Raw genomic sequence first — 23,174 nt, 5'->3', positions numbered from 1 at the left:
ATGGCAAGATCTAGTTTTTTTTCTCAATTTTTGCTCTGGTCTTTTGCAGCCTGTTTGCTGGCCTCCACCTCCAATCCGATTAAAGGTAGGTTGTTTGTTTCTGATGTAGGTGGAGCAGCACTTTCGGCCAAACACTGGAATGCATATGTATTTTATTTTGATAAATCTGAATGTATGCATGCAGAAGACTTCATTTTTTTTGCTGTGCGTGACCTTTCTTCAGTGAAAGGAATACTGTCAGGACCTCTGCACTCTGCCTGCTTTTCATGTGATGATCACAAGTTAAATCTATGGACGCAGTCACATAAAAGCATGAAGATTATATGATAAATGTATAATCAAATATCAAGTCATCAGCTAAATGTGTGAAATCTTAATTATTATGATTTATTATTGTTGTCCTACCCACAGTGCCAGCGGTTAACCTGTGGCCTGTGTGCACCCAGTCCAAACCATTTCCTTTAGTACAACATATACTGTAAAATGACAAAATTAGCAGGAATCATGGGGCTTTTAAAAGGACAGTAACCCTTTTATACCAGAGACACTATATAAAGATAAGCTTCTATTTAGTCCAGAATCAGTATTGGTGTCAGTAAGAACTTACAGAACTACCTATTCATGTTGCTGTGTGCTTTTTAAATGTGTGCATTTGCACAAAATGTCAGCAGTGCCTCAAAGCTACAGAGCTACTGGAGTCTTCATGGTCATTGAAGGAGGAAAATACACCTTCAACTTCACCGCTGCCAGAGCTGCCTGCCTGCTTCTGAACGCCACCATGGCCACCAGAGCCCAGATGGAGCGAGCAGTGCAGCGTGGACTGCAGACCTGCAAGTAGGCTGAAAGCATGTGCTGACTGTTCTGGTGCTTTAGGATACCTGTTAAGGTATTGACCCACATGCAGTGTTGAAGATTTCTGCAGAAAACTTTTAAATGGTGAAAAATCCCAGTGCTTATATCAATAAATTATACTTATGTGCATCAGACCATGCAGGCTGATACCAGCTGATTCAGTGTAAAAATACATTAGTCAGTTATATTGGTCTCGTTCCTTTAGGGAGACAGAGTATCATATGCAGGATTTGGTAATTAAAGGAGGAAATGACAGATTTTAAAGGATCAGATGTTTTGTTCAGTCAATGTAAACACGCACATAAAGCTCGACAAGCAACAGCTTACACAGTGAATGGACTGCATTTATAAACACTTCACCCATTCATACACCCAAAGACGCTTTGACAGGTTGGCTGGAGGGGCCGGGAATCGAAATGATTCAGTTGCACTGGCAGTTAATCAACTAAAGAATCCCAGTTTGCTGTTTTTCACATACATACACTGCAAGTATTTCTCATCCGTAACCTGTTTAACTCTGTCTGCTGTTCTCTTCCACTCTGTGATGAGAGTGCTACGAGTATTTAGCATTGATTTAGCATTGCGCTTAAATATCTTGGACCCGCGATGGACAGTAACTAAAAAAATAGGAATCTTAGCAGAACCGGAGATGTCGACGTTTCATGCAGTCTTCTCCCTTGTCAAAACCTGGTGCCTACGTTACCCACAATGCAACCCAACCCTTGACAGTTCAGTTGGAGATTTGAGTGTGATATGCTTGTAGCGGCTAACTTAGCCCCGATGCTACAGACGTCTGGTAATCTAACTTCTTTCTAACTCCACACCTCCAGATTTTTTTTTCATTTTCCAATTTGTAGTCTTAAGACAAAACCGACGCTGCCTCAAGTGATGTCACTGGAGGCATTTTATCTGATTTCACGCAGCTCCCTCTAAAGCCGCACAGTAACAGTCCACGCAGATGCTCATTTACACAAACATTCACTTTACGATCTTTATTTACTACTCCAACAGGTTCGGCTGGACAGCTGAGCAGATCGCGGTCGTCCCTCGACTCACCGCCGACCAGAAATGTGGAAACGGCAAAACCGGAGTGGTGACGTGGGCCGCAAGTACAGATAAGAAGTTTGGTGTCTTCTGCTTCAACACATCAGGTGCTGTTTATTTCCTGCGCTGTACACTCAACAGATATCGTGGTGCTGACGAGCGTCTGTGCATCAAGCAGAAGCTCCTGAAATGTGTTCTGAGCATCAACTAAATGACATGAAGAGTAAACGGAAGCCTTTTTTTCCCCCTCACCGCTTTCAGCTTTGGAGGAAGCTCCAAACAGATCAACCATCAGCCCACAAAGCCCCACGTTCTCCACCACACTGACAGCACTGACCCAGACTCCAACACCTGCTGCAACCACGTCTCCACCTTCAGGACAGCCAGGGACAACGGAGGCCCCTCAGCAAACATCTGTCACTTCAGCTTTTTCTCTCCTGGTCAAGACGACACATTCAGCGAGGATCGCCTCCACCTCCACCTCTCTTAGGACTTCCTCCACACGTATTCCATCCTCTGTTTCTCACCTCATCACCTCAAAACTCACTGTCGCCAGTTTCTCCATTTCTACTTTGGCTCGTGCCTCCAATTCCTCTGTTTCCTCGGGGTCAGCGAGGCCACCGTCGGTGAGACCTAGGAAACCTCTAGGAGGTACGCCCCCGTCCTTTTCATTTTAACATTGACAGTTTTTATTATTGTGATGATGTCTTGTGCCAGTTTTCCCGAAATGAGACAAACCAGGGGAGTTGAAGGGGTTGAGTGTGGAGGGATGAAAACCTGTAAATGATCTTTATTGCGCTACCTGTGAGAGAGAATTATTCATATGTTGGCCACTAGGGGGCAGAGAAACACCAAAACAAGCTCACAGATGCACAAATGCAAAATTTAAACTTTAAATTGTTTAAATGCTTTTGTCAAAATTGAATTCAGGTCATCACAAACACAGAAAAACTAAAGAAAACAGCAAATATCAATAGAAGGGGTCGAAATAATCCTTGAAGCCGAGGAACACAAATGGGAAGCTTAGTCAAAAATGATGATAAAAAGTAAAAATATACAAAAGCCAAATCAGCAAAATAATAAAACCTTATAAATAAATAAAGCAATTAGAATTCAAAGTTCTACATGTTATTCCAGGTTGCAGCTGATCGAGAAAAACTGGATTTTCCAAGTTCAATAAAAGAAACTTTTCCCTCAATATGTTCACAAGTTTATTCACATGATATTTAAAAGTTACTTAAAAAATTACTTGTACTCTGTGACTCTTTCAGCATTTCTGCCATCGTTAATAAAGATGGTGAGGCTGTACTACTATTACTGATTTGAACTGGTGGCTGCAGCTGTGTGAGATAAACCAGACAGAGTTTGTGGTGATCATTCATAAAATGTCTGCTTATTTTCCAGATGCACCAACAGCACTCATCATTCTTGGCATCATCCTCCTGCTCCTCACAGCAGCAGGCGTCGTGTGGTACTACAAACTGTGAGTTATGTTGGCAGCTTAAAATCCCATATTTCTGCTTGATCAAACATGTAGAGCAGCGATTCAGAAAGAGACTCTGGTTTGGAATAAAGACGAGTGAAAGCAGGAACATGATTTGATTTCATCCTGGAGGACAGAGTTTGAGACCTTGTCATCACAAGAGGAAACTCTTAATGCACGAGCTTCACACGTTTCTTTGCACTTGTAGCAGGATGCAGTTTAACAAACAGACAGCAGAGAGGAAAATGATTTGAGCCTCACCTGATGCTCCTACTCAATTTTGTAACCCGTCTTCATATTGTGCTCCTAACGTGACTTTTTCTCTCCTTTTGTCAAAGGAATATTTTCACCCTTTGGCCTCGGGGTCAGCAGAAGGACGACATAGAGACGGAGATGTGGAAGCACACTGACAGCGAGATGGACCTGCACAGTCAGCACGAAGGAGAAGAAGAAGAAGAAGAGGAGGAAGACTCAGACAGGAAGTACTCCAGTGACATCACACTGTGTGTGAACCCAGACAGGAAGACAAACTCTTCAGAGTAGCTTCATGATATTTCTGTGGGGGGTTTTCTAAAGTGGATTGAAGGAGTTACAGCCACAGTTTTACCTGACGAGTAAATTCATAATACATTTCAGACTAGAAGATGCTTTGATTGGTTTATTATGCTTTTCAAAGCGAATGTAAATATGCTCATTATAACTTTGTGTTACTGAAATTGAAAATCGACAATTATTTGGTTTGTATGTTTGAGTGTATGAGCACCTGGTTTATCCCTAAAGATCTTGTTTATAACTTTTAAATAAAATTACTTAATATTTCATTAAATGGTTTATACATATTTATGGAGAATGTCATATTTCAGCAGCATTATTCCCATTTTTTTCAGCAGGTAATCTATTAATTAGTAGATCCATAAAACAGCTTATAAAGTATTAAATTAAATGACAGAATATTTAATTATTTCATACAAATGTTGAATATCTTAGCATTTAAATGATGAAAAACAAACAAGACAAATAGGGAAATATAACTTCCATATGTGAGTAAAATCATTTCGATAAGATATTTTAAATTAATCCCAGAGGTCACTCAATAATTTCACTACAATATTTGATTTATTTCAATTGCTGAAAGTTTGACCAGGCAGTTGGCAAAATTAAAGCGATCCCCTTCCACACCGCAGAGGCGCTATTGAGCCCTGTACTGTTTTACAAGCGACAAAAATAATAAAAACGAAGAAGAAGCACGTCACGTGACGGAAGAACTCATCAACATCCATGCTAACTGAGTAGTTTTCCTGCTCTGTTCAGTGATAAAGAGAATATTTGCCGGGAGTTTCAGGCGGATATTAAAGAATACGGCAAAATGCGACGTCTGGGCTCAGTCCAGCAGAAGATCCCGTGTGTTTTCCAGACGGAGGTGAAAGAAGAACCGTCCAGAAAACGAGACTGTCAGGTGAGCGCAGACAAACACAAACACAGCAGCCATCGATGAATGAACAGTACGAAGCTGCTGCTGCTGCTGGCATGGAGAAACAGCCAGGTGGGCTTCAGCACAGAGACAGAAACAGCTCGTCCTTCATGTCCTGACACGACGATGAGGAGCTAATATTGATGCTGATGGCGCATTAAGCATGTGGAGCATCCTCCCACCTCCGCCGCCGTTAGCTCAGGTGTCAGGTGTACTGTCAATCTGAACACTGCTTCAGGCAGAGGCTGGATATTAAAGCGTTTACTGTGTAATGTGGTTACATCCTAATGGAGACCGGATGTTTGGGCCTGGTGCAGTTTTCCAGCTGGTTAAAGTCATCATATACTGCCACAGAGCACTGATGATAAGACTCTATTGGCTAAAGTTATTATAAAATATGTACTGATCTGTGCACCTCTGATGAGTGATGCTTCAATTTCTACGTTACCTGAAGCATAACAGGTAGTTTTCTCCTGCAGCTAATCAATAAGATATTGATTTATTTATCAGAAGATCAAATTGGCCAATGAAATCAACCTGGCAAAAGCAGCAAAATCCTCACATTACAGAAGCTGGAAGCTGCAGATGTTTGTCGTCGTACTTGATAATTGACAAACAGGATTAATTAAATATCAACGCTGTCAAAATCGTTAATAAAGAACGATTGTGATGTCGTTTTGTTTCCTTTAAGGCCATAATGATTTAAAATCTGTGCGTCTCTTCAGCAATTTCAGGTCGTTGCCACCGCGAACGTGAACCCCGTGGCGCTGGAGGCCGACGTCGATTGTGCCCTCGCCACAGAAAAGCTAGATGGCACTTGCTGTTACGTCACAGTTTATAAAGGTGCGTATCTGTCAGAATGTCAGACTCCATGTAAGCCGTCTGGGGCACGTCGCCGGAGGTGCACCGCAGTATGTCTACATCTGTAAGTCACCTTCAATGCTGGTTTTGATTTTTTTTCTGTAGGCCAGCCTTACCTCTGGGCTCGACTCGACAGGAAACCCAACAAACAGGCAGAGAAGAGGTTCAAAAAGCATCAGTATGCTCACAGGAGCTGTAAAGGTATTTTAGCATGAGCTACCAAAGGACACGCAAATATGAACGTGGGAACAGTTGCTTTATTTCTACGTCGACTGGTTTTGTGGTGTTTGTGTTCTTTCTCAGGTTTCACTTGGAACGTAGAGGAAGATTTTAAGACGGTGCCAGAGACGTGGATCCCAGCCCACAGGGTCAAACACCACAGCGGTCACCCGGTGCCTGACGAGCACGGACACATTCCAGGTCCTGGAGTTTAACCGTAAAGTAAAATAAATCAAAAGTCATCAAAACATAATCCTGGAAGTCACTGAGCTGTAGAAATACCATCGCTGAACCATCAGTTTAACTTCATGGGAGACTGAATCTAAATTGATTATCATGGTGTACCAGTGCAGGACAGAAGAATCCCATACAGGAACAGCTGTGTTCAATGTTCATGTTAGTTTAGCTTTTCTGTCACTCTCAGAACCACCAGACTCCATTAACAAAAACATCATTTTATCTCACAGATGATCACAAAACACCAAATTCAAACTCGATAGAGACAGAATAGAAATCACCTAAACCGTCTCGTCTTAGCCTCCTTACCGCTCCAACAATCACCGACTCCTCGCTCGAAACAAATCCTTATCTGCTGAGGTGGATTTGAAAATATTGTGGCTGTGCGTGCTGTTTTTCCCCGCTGCCTCTCTGCATGCAGCTGCCTTATTTTTGCTGTTTCGTATCAAACCCGACCCATATTAGATAACTGGTGGCGATTGGCCCAACACGGACCAGGGCGGATGGAATCTCTCTGAACGGAGCGATACCAGACCACATCGGCCAGAGCAAATAAAACCTGAGCCTGCAGATTCGCCTGGTTCCAAGGTTACTTCAGAGGGGGTTCATAACTACGTGCAGCTGCTGCAGAAGTGCAGTGTGCAGAACACAAAAGCACCAGCGTTAACAATACATCACCTCACAGCGCTGGATTATGATGAATTTGGTATAAAATTCACATATGCAGTCTCAAAGAGTTGGTGCACATGAAATCAGGAGATATAATGTCCTGATTCCTTTAAGGACAGCCGTCAGGAACATGGTGGAAATGCCTTTTCTGTCATTGCGGACGATGCTGCCGGCAGAAGCTCTGATGTGGTCCTTGTGAATGTTCAGGCTGGGTTCCAGTGGAGAAGGACAACAAACAGTACTGCTGGCACTCCTCCGTGGTGGATTATGAGCTGGGGGCGGCTCTGGTTCTCAGGCCCGGGGCTGACGATGAGGATGTGCTGGAAATTGCAGCCGTCCCACTGGCGGACCTCGTGGAACAAACGCTGGAGCTCATTGGAACCAACGTCAACGGAAACCCTTACGGTAATGTAACACTGAGTTTCCTTTTAATGTGCATTTGAAGGACCAGTGGTTGAGATTTGGGGGGATCTGCAGGCAGAACATAGCAGAAATGGAAGATTCACAAGCATGTTTGCATTCATGCATAATCAGCAGAATCATGTCTTCGTCACTTCAGAGCGAGCTGGGAGCAGGCCCTCAGCTTCATGGACTCCACCGTGTTGCACCGCCACGTTCGTACGGTAGCTCAGAGCGGACAAACCAAACGCTGGCTCTCATGCTTCTGATTGTTGAAACAGTCTTGTTTTCAGAAAGAGAAACTGTTGAAATTACTGTGCTGCCTTTGGGGCGGGGGCTTCTCAAACTGGCAGAGATCCTCTTGCAGTGGATGGATGGAGTCCAACGTTACCCAGAGCTGTGGCCCTCAGCGTGTTTCATTGTGCTGCTTTACACCGAGCAGATGTTCAGTGTGTGATCAGGGTGCCAAAGCTGCATTTAAAGTGTCTGGAACATCCAGAATTGATTATCCTTGTGGGATCAAGTAATGCAAAACATCATTAAGGCTTTATTTAAAAGGTTGGCATAATGAAGTCCTGACCAATATTTACCTGTTCACTGGTTCTTTTTAGAGAAGTTGTTCTTTTAACTGGATCTTGTTAATTTTATTGTGAACTGCTTTTACCCCGTTGAAGATGTCTTTAGTGTTCAACAACAGAGAGCCTGAACTGGGTTTACTGTGTGTGTGTGTATACATAAACGTATATACACACACATATATATACACAACCACGTATATGTATCCACGTATATGTATTGATGTGTGTGTGTACATATCTATATCTATATATGTGTATATATATAAGTATGTGTGTGTGTGTGTGTGTGTGTGTGTGTGTGTATGTATGTATATGTGTATATATATGTGTGTGTGTGTGTGTGTACACACAGTATAGTGCAAAAGTTTTAGGCAGGTGTGAAGAAATGCTGTCAACTAAGAATATAAGTGTTAATAGTTTATTTTCGTCAATGAACAAAATGCAGTGAATGAACAGAAGAGAAATCTAAATCAAATCAGAACTTGGTGTGAACACCTTTTGCTTTAACAGCATCAAATCTTCTCTTTGAAGGAACTTGGGTGGTAGGTTGTCCCAAACATCTAACCACAGATGCTCTGTGGATGTAGGCTTCCTCGTATCCTTCTGTCTCCTCATGTAATCCCAGACAGTAGAGTACAGGGATCGAACCGCTGACCTCCTGATTGGCAGACAACCGCTCTACCTCCTGAGCCACAGCCACCCAGCTGCACTAAGTTTCCTTGGCCGACCGCTGCGCCTAAGATCCTCAACGTTGCCCATTTCTTTGTTCTTCTTCAAAAGAGTTTGAACAGCACATGTTCAAACTCTGCTTTGAAATCTTTGGTATCATTGGTTTATTATACAACTGACTATAATCCCACAAAATCAAAAACAAAAAGTTTGTGCAAGTGTAGCAATAAAAATTGATGGATGTATGTATGTATGTTTGTGTGAAATGAAAGTATGTTTATATGTATGCATGAAATGGAAGTATGTATTGTTACGTTTCCCCAGAAAAGAAAAACTGAAGGACAGGGGTCAGTGGGAAACTAACAAAGACAGCACATAACCACGTCAAAAAACCCAAATAGGTGGACAGAAATATGAGCCCCTTGAATTCTAAAAGGCAGTAGGATTAATAATCCCTTTAGCGACCCACTGAGTCTACCAAAATGAAAGATTAACAAAAGAAAATGGTCTCAAAATGGAACGAAAGTGGGAGTCACTAGATAGAGGAAAAGGGTGGACTGGAAAACACTCTTCAAAATAAACAGTCAAACTCATTCAGACCAAATTAGAACACGGAGAGACAACTGGAGGTGTTGTCTCTCCGGAGACACGCAACCGAACTGAGGCAGGGAAACCAGCCTCCTCATGGAGCCTCCCAGTCGTGCTGATTAGGATCAGCATCACCTGAAGGTTAAGATCACAGGTGCAGCCACTAGCTCCTGATGAGCATGAGGCCTGTGACCTGGATCTTTCCATAACAGTATGTATGTATGAAAGTTTGTATGTATGTATGTATGAAGTGAATGAATGCATGAAAGTATGTATGTGTGAAGTGAATGAATGACAGTATGTATGTATGTATGTATGTATGTATGTATGTATGTATGTATGAACGTATGTATGTATGTGTGAAATGAAAGTATGTATGTGTGAAGTGAATGAATGAAAGTATGTATGTATGTATGTGTGAAATGAATGAATGAATGAAAGTATGTATGTATGTATGCATGAAATGAAAGTATGTATGTATGTATGTATGTATGTGTGAAAGTATGTATGTGTGAATGAATGAATGAAAGTATGTATGTATGTATGGAAGTATGTATGTATGTGTGAAGTGAATGAATGAATGAAAGTATGTATGTATGCATGAAATGAAAGTATGTATGTATGTATGTATGTATGTATGTATGTATGTATGTATGTATGTGTGAAAGTATGTATGTGTGAAGTGAATGAATGAATGAAAGTATGTATGTATGTATGTTTGTGTGAAATGAAAGTATGTATGTATGTGTGAAATTAATGTATGTGAAGTGAATGAATGAAAGTATATATGTATGTATGTATGTGTGTTTGTGTGTATGTGTGAAATGAAAGTATGTATATATATGTATGTATGTTTGTGTGAAATGAAAGTATGTATGTGTGAAGTGAATGAATGAAAGTATGTATGTATGTATGTATGTATGTATGTATGTATGTGTGTGTGAAGTGAATGAATGAAAGTATGTATGTTTGTGTGAAATGAAAGTATGTATGTATGTATGTATGTATGTATGTATGTATGTGTGAAGTGAATGAATGAAAGTATGTATGTATGTATGTGTGAAGTGAATGAATGAAAGTATGTATGTATGTATGTGCGAAATGAATGAATGAAAGTATGTATGTATGTATGCATGAAATGAAAGTATGTATGTATGTATGTATGTATATATGAGCGTATATATGTATGTATGTATGTATGTATGTGTGAAGTGAATGAATGAATGTATGTATGTATGAAAGTATGTATGTGTGAAATGAAAGTATGTATGTGTGAATGAATGAATGAAAGTATGTATGTGTGAAGTGAATGAATGAAAGTATGTATGTATGTGTGAAATGAAAGTATGTATGTATGTATGTATGTATGTATGTATGTATGTATGTGTGAAGTGAATGAATGAAAGTATGTATGTATGTATGTGCGAAATGAATGAATGAAAGTATGTATGTATGTATGTATGTATGTATGTATGTATGCATGAAATGAAAGTATGTATGTATGTATGTATGTATGTATGTATGTATGTATGTGTGAAAGTATGTATGTGTGAATGAATGAATGAAAGTATGTTAGTATGAAATGAAAGTATGTATGTATGTATATATGAGCGTATATATGTATGTATGTATGTGTGAAATGAAAGTGTATGTATGTATGTATGTATGTGTGAAGTGAATGAATGTATGTGTGTTTGTGTGAAGTGAATGAATGTATGTGTGTTTGTGTGAAATGAAAGTATGTATGTGTGAAGTGAATGAATGAAAGTATGTATGTATGTATGTGTGAAGTGAATGAAAGTATGTATGTTTGTGTGAAATGAAAGTATGTATGTGTGAAGTGAATGAATGAAATTATGTATGTATGTGTGAAGTGTGTGAATGAATGAATGAAAGTATGTATGTTTGTGTGAAATGAAAGTATGTGTGTATGTTTGTGTGAAATGAATGAATAAAAGTATGTATGTATGTAAATATGCATGAAATGAAAGTATGTAAGTGTGTATGTATGAAAGTATGTATGTGTGAAATGAAAGTATGTATGTATGTATGTATGTATGTGTGAAGTGAATGAATGAATGAAAGTATGTGTTTGTGTGAAATGAATGTATGTATGTATGTATGTATGTGTGAAATGAAAGTATGTATGTTTGTGTGAAATGAACGTATGTATTTATGTATGTATGTAATGAAAGTATGTATGTGTGAAATGAAAGTATGTATGTATGTATGTATGTATGTGTGAAGTGAATGAATGAATGAATGAATGAATGAAAGTATGTGTTTGTGTGAAATGAATGTATGTATGTTTGTGTGAAATGAACGTATGTATGTATGTATGTATGTATGTAATGAAAGTATGTATGTATGTATGTGTGAAGTGAATGAAAGTATGTATATATGTATGTATGTATGTATGTATGTTTGTGTGAAATGAAAGTATGTATGTGTGAAGTGAATGAATGAAAGTATGTATGTATGTATGTATGTATGTATGAAAGTATGTATGTGTGAAATGAAAGTGTATGTATGTATGTATGTGTGAAAGTATGTATGTGTGAAATGAAAGTATGTATGTATGTATGTATGTATGTGTGAAGTGAATGAATGTATGTATGTATGTATGAAAGTATGTATGTGTGAAATGAAAGTATGTATGTGCGAAGCGAATGAATGAATGAAAGTATGTATGTATGTATGTATGTGTGAAATGAATGTATGTATGTGTGAAGTGAATGAATGAAAGCATGTATGTATGTGTGAAGTGTGTGAATGAATGAATGAAAGTATGTATGTTTGTGTGAAATGAAAGTATGTGTGTATGTATGTATGTGTGAAGTGAATGAATGAAAGTATGTATGTATGTATGTGTGAAGTGAATGAATGAAAGTATGTATGTATGTAATGAAAGTATGTATGTATGTATGTGTGAAGTGAATGAAAGTATGTATGTATGTATGTTTGTGTGAAATGAAAGTATGTATGTGTGAAGTGAATGAATGAAAGTATGTATCTATGTATGTATGTGTGAAATGAATGTATGTATGTGTGAAGTGAATGAATGAAAGTATGTATGTATGTATGTGTGAAATGAATGTATGTATGTGTGAAGTGAGTGAATGAAATTATGTATGTATGTGTGAAGTGTGTGAATGAATGAATGAATGAAAGTATGTATGTTTGTGTGAAATGAAAGTATGTGTGTATGTATGTGTGAAATGAATGAATAAAAGTATGTATGTATGTATGTAAATATGCATGAAATGAAAGTATGTATGTATGTATGAATGAAAGTATGTATGTATGTATGAATGAAAGTATGTATGTATGTATGTATGTATGTATGTGTGAAATGAAAGTATGTATGTATGAAGTGAATAAATGAATGAAAGTATGTAAGTGTGTATGTATGTATGAAAGTATGTATGTGTGAAATGAAAGTATGTATGTATGTATGTGTGAAGTGAATGAATGAATGAATGAATGAAAGTATGTGTTTGTGTGAAATGAATGTATGTATGTATGTATGTATGTATGTGTGAAATGAAAGTATGTATGTTTGTGTGAAATGAACGTATGTATGTATGTATGTATGTATGTAATGAAAGTATGTATGTGTGAAATGAAAGTATGTATGTATGTATGTATGTGTGAAGTGAATGAATGAATGAATGAATGAAAGTATGTGTTTGTGTGAAATGAATGTATGTATGTTTGTGTGAAATGAACGTATGTATGTATGTATGTATGTAATGAAAGTATGTATGTATGTATGTGTGAAGTGAATGAAAGTATGTATATATGTATGTATGTATGTATGTTTGTGTGAAATGAAAGTATGTATGTGTGAAGTGAATGAATGAAAGTATGTATGTATGTATGTATGTATGTATGTATGTATGAAAGTATGTATGTGTGAAATGAAAGTGTATGTATGTATGTATGTGTGAAAGTATGTATGTGTGAAGTGAATGAATTAATGAAAGTATGTATGTATGTGTGAAGTGAATGAATGTATGTATGTATGTATGTATGAAAGTATGTATGTGTGAAATGAAAGTATGTATGTGCGAAGCGAATGAATGAATGAAAGTATGTATGTATGTATGTATGTGTGAAAGCATGTATGTGTGAAGTGAATGAATGAATGAAAGTATGGATATACTATGTATGAAAGTATGTATGTGTGTATGTATGTACGTGTGAAATGAAAGTATGTATGTGTGAAGTGAATGAATGAATGAAAGTATGTATGCATGAAATGAAAGTATGTATGTATGAAATTAATGAGTGAATGTATGAGCATATATGTGTGTATGTATGTTAATACATAGAAGTTTACTGAATTCTAAAGTTTCGTCCTAACAGGACTGGGGAGTAAGAAGCAGCCTGTCCACTGCCTGGTGTCACACGGGAGTGTTCGAATCAGAAACCCTCCACCGGTGGACTTCCAGCAGCTGAGCTCCTGGTTCCAGGAGAGTCCAGAGGGCCGAGTTGAGGGCATCGTCTGGCACTGCAACGACGGCACGCTCATTAAGGTAAGACAGCTTAACTTACAGCGTCCGCAAGATGACTTTAGGTCATTTTTTCCCATGTGGGAGGGAAATTCCACCTGATCTAATAACAGTAACACCAGAACATGGCACCTGACGATCTATCGATTGGTTGGGCACCACACCAGTCTGCAGACAAATGAAGCTTTTCTCATTAGGAAAACACTTTTTTTCCAACACTTAACACGTGAAATGTTTTTAATTAGCTGTGATGCGACTGAAGGCCTTGAGTTGATCTGTGGCTGTGGCGTCGGCAGGTTCATCGTCATCACCTGGGCCTGCGGTGGCCGGACGGGGAAACGTGCCTCGGCGAGCGGCCGGTGGTCGTTCACGTTGACGGGACGGTTGATGAATACGACAACAGCAAGGACTTGTTCACATCCTTCTCCAGGCTAAATGGACAGTGTTTCGGCCGGCTGCGGGACGTCCGGTTCGACTCGTAGACGCCGGCGGAGGAGGTCAAGCGTTCCTGTTTCCAAAGCTTCTGAGCCTGTAAGGATTCATGGCTGCTGATAGCTGCAGGCGTTTTCACAAGTAATTCCAGATGAGCACCTCATCAGAGGAGCCTGAAGACATTTGCTTTGCAGAAATGTGTAGAAAAAAAAAAAAAGACCGACCAACTGTACATTTTTAACAGCTTGAACATGTTCATTAATACACTGTAAATACTTTACGTTACAGCTGAATAAATGATCTGTACATTCAACAGACTGACTGACTCGTACCAAAGCTGCTTTATTGACAAATACAAAGAAAAACACTGTCAGAACTATACAAATATAAAGAATTAAATATGCAACAGTGAATTATATCACCAAAGCAAAAACCAGCTGCCTTAAGGAGGAAACTAAAGGAGCTACGTCACCCAAAACCACTGCTGAGAGTCCAGCGCTACTGTATCAGTGCTGATTGTCTTTGCATTGAAGCTCCGTTTTTTCTGATCTCTGGGACTGGACGTCATTTGGAGATTCTCTGCTGGTGCCAATACGGATTAAAAGAAGTGACTTCAACACCTTTATTTTATTACAAACCAATTTTTCAATTAAGCTTTTATGAAACTAAAGTTCTTAACTGTGTCTCAAGGCAGCAGCCTAAATTAAAGAAACCTATAGAAACTTCTGATGCAAGTCAAGAACTATCTGAGAAAAAAGGTTGGAGTGAAGGAGCTGAAAATGGACGCCAATGAAAGCCACACGAGTGTCTGAAGGAAGGTCAAGTCTGGTACTAATTAGTCTTTATCCCACCTTATAAACAAGTTGACAAATGTTGTATTCCAGGGTGGATGAAGGCTCTCTAAATTTATTAGAAAAATAAACTGAATCTAAAATAAATTGTCTTCTTCACGTTTTTACATTTGTAAAGTTCACACCTGTTACCACAAACAGATAATTACGGGCCCTGAAACTCCACGTCTGCGCCTCTTCAATGAGCACTCGAAGGCATCGTTTGGTGCCTGACGCTCTGAGAGGGCACGCTGCGGGCGCGGTCACGCTGCGGGCGCGGTCACGCTGCACTAACTGATGGACATGCTGGGAATTTGAGCCTCGACACCGAACTGAGCACACACCTTCTTCAGCTCCTCCTCCAGCAGAACGTTCTTCTTCACCTCTAAATTGTAGTTGTATTTCAAGTCCTCAATCTCCTCAAAAAACGTGGGGTCGAAGCTCTCCAGTTCTTTCTTCAGCTTCTGAACCTCAGCTTGAAGTTTTGCCTTGTCCGTCTCGGCCGCCTGCAGAAGGTTTCTGAGCCTCCCGTGGTCTAAGAATTCAAGAGAGACACGACTGAGGTGACTGTTGCTCCTCATGACAGTTTACATCACATACATCTGGATAACTTAAAGATCGGAGGTCTTTATGATATTAAAATAAAATGAACATACAATCAAGGCTTCACAAGTACGTAAGTAGGCAAGTCTTCAAACTATGATGACTAAGAACAGGTTGAGAGAAACGACAGCAGCATTCCCAGAAGAGCCAAACGAAGAGGAAAAGTTTGGACATGTCACCTAGTTTTGAGGACGTTTCCCCGTATCGTTCACTGTACTCGTTCAGCCTTTGCTTCAGCTCTGCGTTCTCCTTCTGCAGCTCAGTGTTTACCGATCTAAAAAAAAAAAGATAAATAGTGAAAGAAAGACGAGCGAGCGAGAACGAGAAACGACTGCTTTCAAAGAGACTTGGCTTTGTTTAAGTCTCCTATAAATTAGGTGTTTGATTAACAGTGAGAACAAAACCAAAACACACGTGATGCTACGAAGGTAAATATTAAATAACACATTCACAGCAGCCTGCTGACCTGATCAGTTGGTAACACTGTGTGTGGCTGTGCATTTATGTTCCATATTGTGATCCATAAGGATAAAAGAAAACGATCTTATTAATCATTCTGCCCAGCTGCTTCATTCCTATCTTATGAGTATCAGTCATTAGAGAGGTGCAGAGTTTAACGCACCTCACTGCCTGGAACTCCTTGGTGGGTCCTTCTCCAGTGTTTGCAGCCGTAGGAAATCTTTTTAAAATGTCAACCTAAGAAATGACAAACCACGCATCGTTCATCACAAACAGCTGTTCAACAGAAGGTCGCTTTGTTTCAAAGGAGAACTCAAAGTCAGTTTACTCGTCACTGTAACTGGGAATTGCATTATGGGAAAGGTAGGATCCAGGGGGCTTTGTCGTGGGGACTTAAGGTCAGAGTATCTGCTGCATCGAGTGTTATCTTTCAATCTGTCTCTCGAAGCTTTATGAAAGTGGTGAAGCACTTAAATGACACTCAACACTCAGAAGAAACCCCTTCTTGAAATGACACACATGAAGAAACAAAGCTGATGGGGTCCGGTCCCTCAGGAGACCCCGACCCTTTAAGAGTTTTAGCCTGCACCTGGCTGCGCTCGTCCAGCTGTTATCCGGCCTGTACCTGATCTTCAAGCTGCCAGATGCTGATCTGCGCCTTCTCCTCACGCTCCTTCGCCTCCTTCAGCTGCTGCCTGAGCTCAGACAGACTGGAGCTCTTCTGGGAGAGCTCCTTCTCCAGCTCCTTCATCTTGTTCTCAAACATTCTGCAGATGTAAGCGAAACAAGGTCGAGGTTTTGAATTCCCAGGCCGCCTGAGTCGGAGGGGGGTGAAGGACGCTGGGGACTCGTGCTTCTTCGCAGTCTGAGCTGATAATGTTTTAATCATCACTCAGCTCGTTAAAGCTTTACATTTGTTCTAATAAAAACTGTTTTCTGACCTTGTGAGCACAGACGCCTTCCAGGCCTTGCTGTCCGCGCCCTCTGTGATGGGTCTGGACAGAGCCGCACGCAGCCTGCGCTTCGTTTCCTCCAGCTCTGCCTCCAGCTTCTCATTGGTCACCTCCAGATTCGTCTTGGTCGCTCTCAGCCTCTCTGCAGCTTCCACTTCCTGTTGCAGTGTGAAACGTGCATATCCGGGAGGGATAAGAGAGGAAAAGGTTTACTCTGAGGGCTTTATTTCAAAAGACAAATCCATTTTAATAACAAAGAAAAGGCAGAAAGATGAAAGTAAAGTCGGTGTGAAGTATGACTGGAGTAAATCACTCTGGTCAGGATGAACATCTGGAAATAAATCATTCTAACTGCCATTAATATTATAAACTGCATGCTTTGCCTTTACTACGTAAGTTTTTCCTTTGAGTTGTATCAAAGACATTTATTTATGATCCAGAATCAGAATTTTGAAGCTATTTCCTGAATCTAGCAACTGAACAATGAGACACCAACTTGTCTTCAGAAGCTGCTCTTGAATATTTGAAATATTTGAACATTTTATGTCTCTTTTCTAAAAACAAACCCTTCTGATCTCCTTGCGCAGACGTTCATTTTCCATGACTATTTTCTCCAGTCCTTTAGTTTTAGATTCCAGTTTGGAACTCAGCTCGGCGTCACTTTGACTCTTCAGTTTCTCATAATCAGCCTAGAAAAAAACAAAATCAAAGCAGCAGTAAGCTGTTAGCTGCGGTTATAAAACAGACACTTTATTAAACTTTTAAGACATTTCTCAAGCCAAAAGTTTCCCTCAAGGGGCTTTACGTCCTATGCAGCATACAACACCCTCTGTCCTTCGAGCCTTGATTAGAATGAGGAAAAGTCCCCCAAAAAAACCCTTTAAAAAGGGAAAAAACCTCAGGAAGAGCAACAGAGGACATGCGGTAGATGTCATGTGTACAGAACAGATTCACACCATAAATCAAGGCATCACAGCGATGACGACTAAACCGTAAAACGTTATTGACGAAGGCGGGTCTGCCGCCGTTCGCACAGAGAGGAGAAACAACCACACAGAGGATGCCAAAGCCGGGGAGAGGCTGAGTGTCCTGATCCAGATCCAGACCGTAGACCTGTCCAGAGGAGGAAATATGACACGTAAGACAGGATGTGGTTAACAACCTTCAGCTTTACGTTGTCCTGCTTCAAAGCAGCGATCTTGTCTTGATTTGCAGGCGTGCTGGACTTCTTCAGCATCTCGTTTTCCCTCTGCACCCTCTCCACCACCTTCTTCATCAACCCGATGGTCTTCTCAAGCTCCGGTACGCTTTTACCGCTGCGTCCAGCCTGAGGATGAGGAGCACATGATGACTCAGAGCCCACGGCGGGAACAGGAGGCTGCTTTCAAATTCAGGGGCCAACGTCTGCGGAGCTGCTGCTATCTGAGCTTCTTATTACACTTCTATTTATTATTTCTGTGTGTAGTCATTTCTGGGAAAATTCATGTGAACACAGATTAACGTACTCCTCGTATGTGTGCCAGCCTTTTCTCCACCTCTGCCTTCTCCTTTTTCAGCACGCTGCACATCTCCTTAAGGTCTGCAACTTGATTCTGTTAAAACAAGGAGAGAAAAGAGATAAAATCTTGTGTAACACTCTTTGCCAAACACATTTGCTGTTAGCTTAATCAACACCGCTCTGTGTCCTGGGGGTTACACACATGTATCTGACTGGAGGCAGATGTTTGTACTTTCAGTCGTGGGTAATTGCGAGGATGGAAATGAAGCCTGTGTGCGTGCATCAGCCATGTACAGCTTTAGAAGTCTGACGGAAAGAAGGCATTTTTACGTCTTTGTGCGTACACACAGGACAGTTGCATCCATAAAACTCTCTTTTATGCATCCGGCCCCTGCTGTCTGCATCCCATAGCGGCTTTGTGGCTTCCATTTAGCACGTGGGAGGGCTGACCCCCATCAAGGCTGCATTTAATGCCTTCTGACACACAGCGCTGTGTGGCTCATGCTTATTTCCAGAGATGGGCCTCAGCCATGGCTCAAACCCAACTTCAAAAGCCAACTTCTAGTACTTTTTAAGGCCCCACGCTCACCCTGTCGTGTTTATTTTTAATCTGTAGCAAAACTGATGAGTAAACACGACAAGGTGAGCTTTCAGGGGGAAACCTGCTAACCAGCTAAGATAATCAACCCCTGGCTCCACCTTCGTTTTTGTTAATCTTCTAATCTTTGCTTCACATGCCTCACAGTGAGCATCGATCTCAAACACTGGCAGAGCACACAGCCATTCCCTCTGGGTCGCGCGTACCTTGAGTCTGGGTAAGTCTTTGCTGGTCTGCTCCAGCTGAAAGCGCAGCTCCAGGTTCTCAGAGGCCAGCTTGAGGTTTTCTTTTTGGAGGTCCTGATCTCTCTGTGAGGGGGTGCCAGTGCCTCGTCCTGAAGTCTGCGGGAAGTGGAAGACACAGAATCAGCCGTGGGGAATAAATTAAAAGGCATGATGGTATAAAGCAGCAGTGGAGGTAAATATTGCATCTTCAACTGGAACTGGCTCTACCTACACACGACTACGGAAACCTTTAATCCATCACGGTCAATGCAGAGGAACCAAAACACCAACAACTGACAGCTACTCACGTTCACGGCCTTGAGTTTTGCTCTGCCACATGTACTGTAAACGCTACCACAGCGCTACCCCTTCAGCTGGGTGACTACAGAGGCCTGGAGTACCTTCAGATATCTACGGGATCTGCGTTCATGTTTTCGCACACCATCATCCCGTCTTTTACTGATAAACCTCTCTGAGCCTTTGCTCAGTACGGAGCCGGACTCCACATCTGGTTCTGCGGAGCACGCCTTTCCTGGACTATCCTCCTCCGCTGCCTCCTTTGTAGTCTCAAGCACTTCATCTTTCATCTCGTTCTGCTCCTCAGCCTCTTCCGACTTTCCTTCCCTGATTTCCACCTCATCATCTTCGTCTGTGTCTCGGTTCTCTACGTCTTTCGTCAACATTTCACACGTTTGGCCACCCACTGCTGCCACAGCTGGCTCGGAGGGTGACGTGACTGATCCCGGTCTCTCTGACAGATCATCAGGCTCAGACGCAGTTCCTTTTGTGGTCTGTGGCTCCTCCTTTTCTTCAATCACGTCAACTTCAGAACCTCCTGGGATGTCTTGTGTGCTTTCTACAACATCTGCTTCTTTTTCTGTCTCATTTTCTGTGACATGTACTTCTCTGCTCACATCTCGTGCTGCGTGACCATCATCTCTTCTCTCCACGCTGGTTTGAGTTTTTCTATCGACCCGGCTTCGCTTCGCTCCCCTCTGCAGGTCGGCGGGGTCTTCAACGGCTTTGCAGCTCATGTAGAATTGGGTGCGACGGGGCGCTGCGTTGCCTTCGCGTGACTCATCCTCAACATCAAAACCAACAGAACAAACCTTTCTCAAAGCACAGGAAGAGCTTTTCCCCTTCACAGGTAATGAATCAGATACATCCAGGGAAGCAGGATACATGAAGAAAAGAGAGTAAAGAAAGATCAGCGGAGAGATGAAAGGAAAACACGTTGGGCTCTTTAAAACAGAACAGGGACAGGTGAAAATGTTTGGTGATCTCTGTAATACATACACACTATGCAGGGTTTTGCTACACTGCTGCATGAATCATCTGTCAGAGTGTGTTCCAGTCATGTTGTGCATGCTGCTGAGCGCTTACAGAGGGTCGTGATGAAGACATCTGGCTCTCCAAGGAGTGCAGTCTCTCCTCCAGGTAGCGGTTTCTCAGGGTCAGATTCTCCATGGCGTCGTCACGAGGTAAAGCCTGGCGCTGTCTGCAAGTTCGACGAGAACAGCAAGAGAAACAGTCACTCTGCAACTCCATAACATACATAAGAAAGTATAAATATTCAGTTTGTCTTCGGGGGCGAAACCCATTAAATGCAACATTAACACGTCGTAAAAAGTTTTTATTTGATTCGAATTGTGCTGTAAAAATAAAGTTCATTATTATTATGATTATCAAAATGCTGATTTGCAAACGACATAACCAGCGACACGCCACACGTTTCATCGTTCTGCATGAAATGTGCTGCTGCGCAGTCGACTGATGCGGTTTTTCATTGTCTGATGCTGATTTTTTTTTTTATAAAATTCTGCATCGTCTGTGAGGTTTTGAACAGCAGCACAGATTTTTAAAGACTGCCAGTTACTTTATGCTGAGGATCTGTGTCTCCAGCTCTGAGTTCTTCTTCTTCAGCTCCTCCATCTCCTTCTCCATTTCACTGGATCGGACTCCCACCACCTGGTCAGCCGTCACACCTCGAGCCTTCAGCTTTTTCTGCAGGGCGCTCTTCTCTTGCTCCAGTCTGCAAACACAATGAAACACAGGATGGACGCAGGAAGGCTGCAGGTAAGAACTGCCATCGTGGATTTTATGTGTTTTTCAAGTTTCAGAAAGTGACAGTGGCTTAAATTTCATTTGCAACTACTTTGATAATCAATTGTTTCAGTGGTTTTTCCAGCGAAAATGCCAAATAATTTCTGTCTCCAGCTCCTCAAATGTGAGCACTGCAGCTTTTCTTTGTTTCGTATTTTTAGAATAAATTGAGTATCTTTGGGTTTTTGACTGTAGGTCAGACTTCACCGGAGCGTTTTACCATGAGCAAACAGGGTCCATAAGTACAGAGAAGATTATCCCAGAATTTCTCCCATTTTAAAGATGAAACGATTCATTCAGAGAAAAAATGAGCAAATCAATCAATAATGAAACATTACGTGCAGCCCAAATGATCGCGATGATTATCTTCATTATTTCATTACAGTTAACTGACATCTGCAAAGTGACCGCTGGCGGTGGACAGAGAGCTGCGCTGTGTGCCTTTTACTGACGTCACGCTTCAGTCTGAAGTTAGACCACTTCGTCCTTTGGTGCCAACTGTTCGCAGTTGCCTTTTGCAGCTTTGGGTTCATCATATACACAAAGCTGAGGCTCAAAGGATGCTTTCGGCCTGAGCGACACACTGACCGAGCGTAGAGGTCTTTCAGAGTGCTGAGCTGCTTCGACAGGGATTCGTTCTCTCGTTCCTTCTCCTTCAGTGAATTCTTCATCTTCTCCATCTTGGCCTGCCACTTCTTACCCTCCTCCCAACGCACCATTTCATCTCTGGCCTGTCAGACAAACAAGTCAAGTGAATGTGTAACATGTGACAGTCGTGAAAATGACAACGATAATAATACAGTAAAATAGACGTAATAAGATGTTTAATGGTGTCCGGATTGATGCTCAAACCTTTTCATGATCATCTTTAACATTTTTCATTTCTGTTCTTTTCTCCAAGTCGGACTCCAGCCTCCTGATCTTCTTCTGCAGATTCTCGACGGTTGGGCCCTTCCCATCTGGTTCTGGTTGACCCTAACCGATAAACAGAGAAAAAGATCTTCGTAGCACCTCACTTTTCAAAAAGAAGGGATAAAGATAAAGATATGGTATGAGAGGAAGAGATGCAGCTAGAGGCGAATCTGGACTCTTAAAAACCAAAAACAAACTGGCACTGATCTACCAGAAAGCCAAATAATTAGATCAACTCTGACATCCGCTGGATGGATCCGTTCGAGCGCCTTGCCTGCATCAGGAGATTCTGGTCATTTGTCCCCATGATGCTGTGCTGACAGCGGCTGTGTCATGTGGCTGTTGTTGACAACAACAGCAGCCACAACAACAACAAGCTCCAGATCACAGTCCAACCATCAAATCAGTGACATGGTGAGCGAGCCGGCACACAGATCCTGACCTGAAGGGCGCTGCTGAGCCTCTTGGCCTGCTGCTTGAGCTCCTGAATTTCCTGCTCTCTCTCCTCCTTTTCGGCCTGCAGGCGTTTCTGGGTTTTCTGACTCCTCTGGAGGTCCTGGTTCAGGCCGTCCAGTTCCTCCTTCAGGGTGTTCTCTCGGCCTCTGGCTGCTTTGGCAGACTCCTTTGCAGCTTGAAGTTCTTCATTAAGTTCTTGCACTCGCACCTTAGGAGAAAAGGGATTTTCCAATTTAAAGGATGAGTCTGACGATATTCTATAGTTTCAAACTGACAGGAAATTCCATGAACATTCTAAAACCATCAAAGAGTTTATGCGTGTGTGTCCAAGACCTGACTGAGTTAGTTAGTCCTATTAACATTTGCACTACAGTATCAGCAACACTATATTTTTGACCTCTTTCTAAGGATTAATGTCTTCAATAGAAATAAAAGGGCTTCATGCAGAGTGCCACAAGGAAGCAGATTGTTGGGTTTTTTTCTGCTCATGAGACAAACAAACTTAAAAGCAAGAATACAGCC

At 41.4% G+C, this 23,174-nt stretch overlaps 3 protein-coding genes across 12 annotated transcripts in view; 2 read left to right on the top strand and 1 right to left on the bottom strand.

Annotated features, from left to right (window-relative positions):
- On the top strand, positions 1–4,011 carry lyve1b (lymphatic vessel endothelial hyaluronic receptor 1b). The gene is made up of 6 exons (XM_076734019.1): positions 1–85; positions 669–834; positions 1,864–2,003; positions 2,158–2,547; positions 3,301–3,379; positions 3,718–4,011. Exons 1-6 carry the CDS (start codon positions 1–3, stop codon positions 3,920–3,922), a joined length of 1,065 nt encoding a protein of 354 aa, XP_076590134.1. The 3' UTR covers positions 3,923–4,011.
- Positions 4,012–4,608: 597 nt separating this feature from the next.
- rlig1 (RNA 5'-phosphate and 3'-OH ligase 1) lies at positions 4,609–14,329 on the top strand. The gene is made up of 7 exons (XM_076733661.1): positions 4,609–4,835; positions 5,576–5,693; positions 5,817–5,912; positions 6,015–6,131; positions 7,044–7,241; positions 13,439–13,608; positions 13,881–14,329. Exons 1-7 carry the CDS (start codon positions 4,746–4,748, stop codon positions 14,064–14,066), a joined length of 975 nt encoding a protein of 324 aa, XP_076589776.1. The 5' UTR covers positions 4,609–4,745; the 3' UTR covers positions 14,067–14,329.
- A 9-nt stretch (positions 14,330–14,338) lies between these two features.
- cep290 (centrosomal protein 290) overlaps positions 14,339–23,174 on the bottom strand; it is a 31,407-nt gene continuing 22,571 nt past the window's right edge. For 5 of the 10 annotated variants that reach the window (XM_076733649.1, XM_076733651.1, XM_076733650.1 and 2 more), the window contains 15 exons: positions 22,639–22,860; positions 22,137–22,259; positions 21,873–22,015; positions 21,058–21,213; positions 20,565–20,679; positions 19,583–20,320; positions 19,164–19,298; positions 18,367–18,453; positions 18,024–18,188; positions 17,428–17,550; positions 16,850–17,019; positions 16,534–16,675; positions 16,072–16,145; positions 15,629–15,723; positions 14,339–15,381 (listed from right to left, as the gene is read on the bottom strand). In XM_076733649.1, the coding sequence (XP_076589764.1) occupies positions 15,137–15,381; positions 15,629–15,723; positions 16,072–16,145; positions 16,534–16,675; positions 16,850–17,019; positions 17,428–17,550; positions 18,024–18,188; positions 18,367–18,453; positions 19,164–19,298; positions 19,583–20,320; positions 20,565–20,679; positions 21,058–21,213; positions 21,873–22,015; positions 22,137–22,259; positions 22,639–22,860 (2,733 nt within the window). In that variant the 3' untranslated portion in view covers positions 14,339–15,136. Of the gene's footprint in view, positions 15,382–15,628; positions 15,724–16,071; positions 16,146–16,533; positions 16,676–16,849; positions 17,020–17,427; positions 17,551–18,023; positions 18,189–18,366; positions 18,454–19,163; positions 20,321–20,564; positions 20,680–21,057; positions 21,214–21,872; positions 22,016–22,136; positions 22,260–22,638; positions 22,861–23,174 lie in introns of those variants that run through there. The other 5 variants (XM_076733655.1, XM_076733656.1, XM_076733657.1 and 2 more) reach the window with 3 other exon arrangements.

This window comes from Chaetodon auriga, chromosome 6 (genome assembly GCF_051107435.1).
Source record: "Chaetodon auriga isolate fChaAug3 chromosome 6, fChaAug3.hap1, whole genome shotgun sequence".
In the NCBI taxonomy this organism is placed as follows: Eukaryota; Metazoa; Chordata; class Actinopteri; order Chaetodontiformes; family Chaetodontidae; genus Chaetodon; species Chaetodon auriga.
Note: the sequence above shows the minus strand (reverse complement) of the source record. Positions and strands in the feature narration are given on the sequence as shown.

Bases quoted from the DNA above. Each gene is read 5' to 3' on its own strand.
- lyve1b (XM_076734019.1), top strand. From the start codon at position 1: ATGGCAAGATCTAGTTTTTTTTCTCAATTTTTGCTCTGGTCTTTTGCA. The intron at 86-668 runs GTAGGTTGTTTG...ACAAAATGTCAG, and splicing joins CACCTCCAATCCGATTAAAG to CAGTGCCTCAAAGCTACAGA. The intron at 2,548-3,300 runs GTACGCCCCCGT...CTTATTTTCCAG, and splicing joins ACCTAGGAAACCTCTAGGAG to ATGCACCAACAGCACTCATC.
- rlig1 (XM_076733661.1), top strand. From the start codon at position 4,746: ATGCGACGTCTGGGCTCAGTCCAGCAGAAGATCCCGTGTGTTTTCCAG. The intron at 4,836-5,575 runs GTGAGCGCAGAC...GCGTCTCTTCAG, and splicing joins CCAGAAAACGAGACTGTCAG to CAATTTCAGGTCGTTGCCAC. The intron at 5,913-6,014 runs GTATTTTAGCAT...GTTCTTTCTCAG, and splicing joins TGCTCACAGGAGCTGTAAAG to GTTTCACTTGGAACGTAGAG.